Consider the following 7,500-nt stretch of genomic DNA (forward strand, 5'->3'; position numbering starts at 1 on the left):
TATGCCTACCGAATTCCACAATCATAACTATGAACCATACATCACGTCAAGGCACATTTACTAATACTAACTCGATCCATTATACTACAACTGACTTGATATTATTGTAAAAAGACAAAATTATTATAAATAGACAACCTCACGCATAAATCACGATGAATCTATTTCTGCGTATATAAGACAGCATCTGTGTTGCCATATTGGGATTCTCCCTTAGAGGGAGCACCTGGGGAATCTTCCCATATAGAATTACATACCCACTCTATAAAAACTTTGCTTCATTAAGCCAAAAAAGCTCGAAGAGGCTTTAGTTTTTCCTGTGCCGTCCTAAAGTGTACCATTAAAAGGCAACACAGCTGGTGCGCTGCGGTGGTGGCGCACGCTACCCCTCCATACGCTGCCAAAGCTCACTTGCTCGTCCACGACTAACCACACCAGAGTAGCTATCAAAGGTTACACAGCTGGATGAAAGCCGTTGGTCCACGACTAGAGTTGTAAGAAAAATCAGTGATTTCCGTCAACGCCTTACCCCCATCAAAATTCAATCTTGTCACAAGAACGCCTGGTGCAAAGCATCAAATCCCAGAATCAATCAAGCCCAGCGCACTAATTTCAAAACTTCAGTCAAGACCCCCGACTCCGATCCAGACTCAGAAATATCGAGGCAACTTCCCACAAGACTTCAATCAGCTCCAAATACCCACTTCGAGGTTACCAGGCACCTCACACAAGCCTGCATAGCATTCGCTCATGGCAACTGTCTAAGCACGCAACCTCAGCAAACGCGTCGCGAGGCTTTCTCGTTCGCCCACTCTATAATTAATCCAACTTACAATCTTACTCGTTCCCCTACTTATAGAACGAAGCTAGGCGCCTCCGATAGGTCACGAGGGACCCAGGCCCAGCACGCTGACTTTAAGGTCGACCCGGTAGCACGCGACTTCAGTCAGGACGCATAGGACCCCCAGACCGACGAGGCTTGTGTCAGTAGTATTGAAGCGCCTCCACGTATCTATTCATAATCGACTTTGCCAGTCATCGTTAGTTCCAAATAACGTACATCTAATTTCTTTTAATCAGTTCTAGCTCGGAGCCTTAAAAGAGACTACCCTCCACCCCCGCCGTGACCAACGGCAAGGACCATCAACTTTGCATAGATTAAGCGTGTTCAACAGGAGAGGCCGACTACGAATTCAATTCCGTCCACCCACCTACCTCCGCCTGAGACACATCAAGCATAAACCAGCACAGAAACTATAAACTCAATACTATTTGCGACAAACCAACATCAAATCAACTCCTTTAGTCCACCGTCCCTACCAACGCAGTCAGGAGACAATTATTATCCCGTCAATCCGGTAGAAGTCTTCATTATATATATATATATATATATATATATATATATATATATATATATATATATATATATATATATGTATATACACACACACACACACACACACACACACACACACACACATACACACACACACACACACACACACACACACACACACACACACACACACACACACACACACACACACACACACACACACACACACATATATATAGATATATACATATATATATATATATATATACATATATATATATATATGTATATATATATAATATAACAGTGCATACACAAAACTACAAAATATATAAACAGACATTCAATATGAATAGAAATCTACAATCATATCTAGGAAAAACATATTCCCAAATTCCCAAATACCAATAAAAACAGAAAGAAATTATTACAAATATTAAGCAACAAAAATCAAATATATACCCATTTACACTAAACAATTAGCAATTAAATGGAAATAGAATTCAACTAATCAGTAAATAAACCAATGAATACAAGTCAACAAAAATAGACGCAAAGTAAATGATACACGCATAAGTGACTCCATAACCAAATCTTCAAATCATAGGTCAACCTAAATAACTGTACATATCAGCCAACAACTATATACAAACAAATTAACATATAATAATAGACAAATTCTTAGTACAAAAATAGAGATAATACCAAGCACTATGTAAATATATAAATTCTCAGAAATATAGAAATCAATAATTGTATACCAAACATCTCCTAGTGCATTTTGACACAATATATAGGCAAGATTTTTTTTCTATCGCATATTGTCAAAGACAGCACACTTATCAAACCACAATATTAAGATACTATAATAATTTCTCCCATCACATATTTTTAGATGCTCAATATCTTATAAACATATATAACAATTCAATATCACATACACTTTCAGCTAATTCAGACGAATATGAACACTTCAGCATCACCTACCCACACAACACCCAACCCAACCCTCCCAAGGTAGATTTAGTTACCAAAAACAAACACATAGTAAAATACACTAATCAAACACCAAGAAAAACACAGCGACAAAACATACTAAACATCTCGAAGAGCATTTTCATACAATATATAAGCAAGACATTTTTTTTAAAGCGTATTGTCAAAGACAATACACCTATCAAGTCACAATATTAAGATACAATGATTATCCCTGCCATCATGTATTTTTAGATACTTAATATCTTTGTTATACACATGTACAATAACTTAATATCACATGCAACTAATTCAGACGAATATGAAAACCTCAGCATCACCCATCCCTATAACCCCCTCCCCTTCCACTTATATTGACATGACGACAATGAGGTTATCCCGTCGCCTTTCTTTCCGCCTTATATCAGGAGCCCTTAAAACTCACCTAAGAAATGAACATTACATAGCACTAACAAGAAATATGCTAAAAGAAAATACAGAGATTTCGGATATTTGCACAAACAATAAACGTCTTCCAATCTTAGAGGTATTACATATCAAAGAGTTGAGCACAACTATATATATACAAGCAGAGAACCTTAAAACACGCCCAAACACGCAACAAACAGCCAAAAACTCAAGCGTACAACAACCCGCTACTGCCCGAGCTAACTAGTAACCTCACCCAGTTATCCAGTGACCTTTCCCAGTTACCCGGTTACTTCCCTACATTGAAGAGGAAGTATGAACACAAACATATCACCATTCCATTCTTATGAGCATTCTTCCCGAATCACAAAGTAAGAATATCCCAAGCTACTGAGGAAGGGTCTTGTACTCGAAATTGCAATCTAGCTATAATAACTAACTGTAGTAAATTCATAAACCTCCTATGAAAGGAGAACAAGTCTATAGTAAAATACATAGAAAATACTCATAAGAAAATAATAAGCGCACTACTAGCAATCAATTTCAATGAGGTATATATATATATATGTATATATATATATATACATGTATATATACATGTATATATATAGACATGTATATATATGTATATATATATATATATATACATATATATACATATATATACATATATATGAATATATATATATATATATATATATATATATATATATATATATACATAAATCAGAAAAGTCTTTTCACTTTCTTAAACGGCTGGTCATAAAAATTTTAAGAGATCACAATTGGTGTGCGCGGGCTAAACAAAACTCCATACTCGGACCCACATTCCCAGGCCACTCTTACAGCAGTGACATTACTTCCTGTGTCTGTAAAACCCACCCACAAGACAAAGAAAACTTTTAGTACCACCCTCCTGCCGGAGGAGACGCCGCATCGGTAGTTGAAGAGGGTCTCATGGGACGATGAAGAAGTGCCAAGCTTCCTGGCGGGGAAGGACACAAGAAACCACGTGACCGATGACGTATGGATGCAGGGCCGAAAACAACGAGAGGCAGTTGGATTCTATAGTACCGATCGCCCGGGACAGAGAGAGTGTAGGGGGGAGCAAAGGAAGAATAGAATAAGAAGGGTAAGAGGTAACAAAGGTAGAGGGAAAAGATAAAGACGAACAAAGGAGGAAAGGGAGGAGAAGGTGGCTAAGGAGTAAGATTAAGAGAAAAGAGAAGAAGAAAAAAGAAGGATAAAAAAAAAGAGGAGGAGATGGTAGAATAAGTGGAAGACCAGGAGGAGGAAGAATTAAAGAAAGACAAGGAGACGGAACAAAATGAAAAGGAGGAAGAGAAACAGGAGGAGAAGGAGGAGGAAAATGAGGAGGAAGAGGAGTAGATTGCAGAAGGAAAGTGAGAAATAGGAAGAGGGGAACGGAGGAAAAGGTGCAGGAGGAAGAGGTGCAGGAGAAAGAGGAGGAGTTGTGGGACGGGGTCCGATGAAGTTGGAGGGGAGGTGGGGATGGACAGAAGTGGAGAATTACTGAAGTTCCCGCCGGCAGGCAGGAGCTGCGGCTGAAGAGGTGAGAAGAGACACTCACCAAGAGCTTGTGGTAAGTGACTTCTTAAAAATTTCAAGTACTGTTCAGAGTCTCCAAGGGCCTCTCAGACACTTATTTAAAAATGCCCTATAGGGTCTTCCTCTTCCTCCTCCTCTTTCTCCTCTTCCTTCTATTAATAATCTTCGCCATTGTTTGTTTTATTTATCTTCTTGCTTTCTTCTTTCTCCTCTTCTCATTCCGATACCCCACACCTTCACACCATATTACCAATTATACCATCACCACATCTTCTATCTCCTCCTCCTTTTTCCTCCTCTTTCTTCTCGCCTTCCTCCTTCGTAGTTCTTTCCCTCCTCTCCCAATTTATACACATACATACATACACAAACACACACACACACACACACACACACACACACACACACACACACACACACACACACACACACACACACACACACACACGCACACACACACACACACACACACACACACACACACACACACACACACACACAGACACACACACACAGACACACACACACACACACACACACACACACACACACACACACACACACACACACACACAAACACACACACACACACACACACACACACACACACACACACACACACACACTCACACACACACATACACACACACACACATACACACACACACACACACACACACACACACACCACACACACACACACACACACACACACACACACACACACACACACACACACACACACACACACACACACACACACTCGTGGGCGGGGAGTTGGGGGTGTGTGTGTGTGCAAGGTCATAGCATTACCCATAGATCGGACCTACGAGCTCTGAGCTCTCTTCCAGGAGGGAAATAGCTGTCGATCACGAGTCAAACACGTGATCCAAAGACCAAGTGAATACACACGTATATGTATATATGTATATATGAATATATATATGTATATATATATATATATATATATATATTATATGTGTGTGTGTTTGTGTGTGTGTGCAGAAAAAATCACGGGAAATAAGAGGCTTAGTCCGAATGTTTTCGTCTATTTACGACATTATCAAGGAATACACAGTTACAGAGACATAGGTGGATATATATATACAGTATACATTAAAGTAGTAGACAAGCTAGGAACATAGGAAGGACACACAAGATGCTTCATAATCAGGTTGAGACGTATGTTTAGTTTTTTAAGGACGTTTGATCACATGACGTTACGTCACCCCGGCTTATGTGTTTTACATCCTTTCTTTTATTCCCCTTCATTAATACCACAATTCCACACTCCTACATTTTCCTACTCCACACTTTTACCACTTCCTCCTCCTCCTTCTCCTCCTAATTTCTCAAAGAAGATTTTGGTTATGAAAGAGGAAAACACTCTGGTTATAGACGTTTGACTTTTTGCTATAGACTGGTTACCATGGAAACAATGAAAATTGAATGGTGAAGAGAAAACTCGTTATGTCAGACAACTAACCTGTTTTGAAATATCTCGGTACATAACGAACAAGATACAATATCGACAACGGAGTACTTTAAACAAGTTCACTTTATATACCAAATGCAATATAACGAAATACGGAGGTTAACAACTTATTACCTAGTTTATTGCACCATCATCATATATACATACACCTTCATACATTTATATATCGATAAATATCATACGTCAATAAGTGTGTAATACATATTTGTATGCATGAGCTTGCATTCCCCCACAAATATATCCAGGCAAAATCTAATACATCAGACAAAGTCTATGAACAAATACGATGGTCGTTCCTAGCAGTCTCCTGAATACTAAGTCAGTTCGCATAGTGACACAACCAGTTGCATGAAACTGATCGCAACGGATGCCTGCACTACGTGAAAGCTCTATTCCCTGTACTGTAAGGACATGGACGTGTCATTTACTTTACTTGTTATTTCAGAAATGCATAAACTTAATTGCTAGTTGCCAATGGTGCAGGGATTACTGCTTTCACATAGCGTAGGCATTGGTTGCGATTGGTTTCACGCAACTGGTTGCGTCGGTGTGCGAACCTCAGATGATCCACATCAATGAAGCCCAAATTTGGTATATTTCTTGCGTACCTCCATACTCGCCTTACATAAAACATATCATTAATTGGTCTGGTTTAATCCCTTCCTAAACTTTCATTCTAATGTGTTTTAACTAGTCAAATTATTGCATTCGAATTGAAATAATATGACGCGGCCTGCTGACAAAAAAAAAATTAGGTCTTTAAATGTTGAACCCCCCACTGGTGTGTGTGTGTGTGTGTGTGTGTGTGTGTGTGTGTGTGTGTGTGTGTGTGTGTGTGTGTGTGTGTGTGTGTGTGTGTGTGTGTGTGTGTGTGTGTGTGTGTGTGTGTGTGTGTGTGTGTGTGTGTGTGTGTGTGTGTGTGTGTGTGTGTGTGTGTGTGTGTGTGTGTGTGTGTGTGTGTGTGTGTGTGTGTGTGTGTGTGTGTGTGTGTGTGTGTGTGTGTGTGTGTGTGTGTGTATTCACATAGAATACCGAGTGCTTCAAAGCCGTAACAATTCTTACCGTGATAAAGGAAAAGAAAAGTGTACCCAATTTCCGCCACGTGCAACATGCGGATGTGGCGCTGAAGCGGTTTAACTTGAGTCCATGAATATAAGGCCTGCGTCCGAACAGCTCCTCCAAAGCTGAGTACGTGTCTGTGCGTCCGTGTGTGTGTATATGAGCGTATTTGTGTATATAAATTTGTCCAAGGTTGCATGTTTTACACATGTGCACATAGAGGGAACAAACCAATAAAATCACTATTAAAAAAGAAAGAGAGAAAAAAGAGAAGGAAAAAGAGAGACAGAAAGAGAAAAGAAAATCATGTATATAAATTTGTCCAGGGTTGCATGTTTTACACATGTGCACATAGAGGATACAAACCAATAAAATCAGCATAAAAAAAAAAGGAAGAGAGAAAAAAGAGAAGGAAAGAGAGAGACGGAAAAAGGAAAATCATGTACTCACCATCGTGCGAGTCGTACAGATAGATGATGTGGTCCCAGTTGTAATACTTGATGAGATCGATGATCGCCTTATGGTAGTCTGGCCGCATGCTGATGGCGTAGTCCATCAGGCCTGACGAAGGGTTGCGGACCTGCCCAGGAGGGAGAAGGGGTCTATGAGGCACCATCGGTATAAGAAGAATGCAGAT

General features: G+C 39.6%; 1 protein-coding gene across 1 annotated transcript in view; it reads right to left on the reverse strand.

The window, feature by feature from the left end:
• Positions 1-7,500, reverse strand: part of LOC143034267 (glutamate receptor 1-like) — a 1,284,256-nt gene that overhangs the window by 1,158,810 nt on the left and 117,946 nt on the right. The window contains exon 3 of the mRNA XM_076200202.1: positions 7,314-7,443. Coding sequence (XP_076056317.1) covers positions 7,314-7,443 — 130 coding nt within the window. The remainder of the gene's footprint in view (positions 1-7,313; positions 7,444-7,500) is intronic.

Source organism: Oratosquilla oratoria, chromosome 17, assembly GCF_046742065.1.
Source record: "Oratosquilla oratoria isolate Oo_2021 chromosome 17, ASM4674206v1, whole genome shotgun sequence".
NCBI lineage: Eukaryota > Metazoa > Arthropoda > Malacostraca > Stomatopoda > Squillidae > Oratosquilla > Oratosquilla oratoria.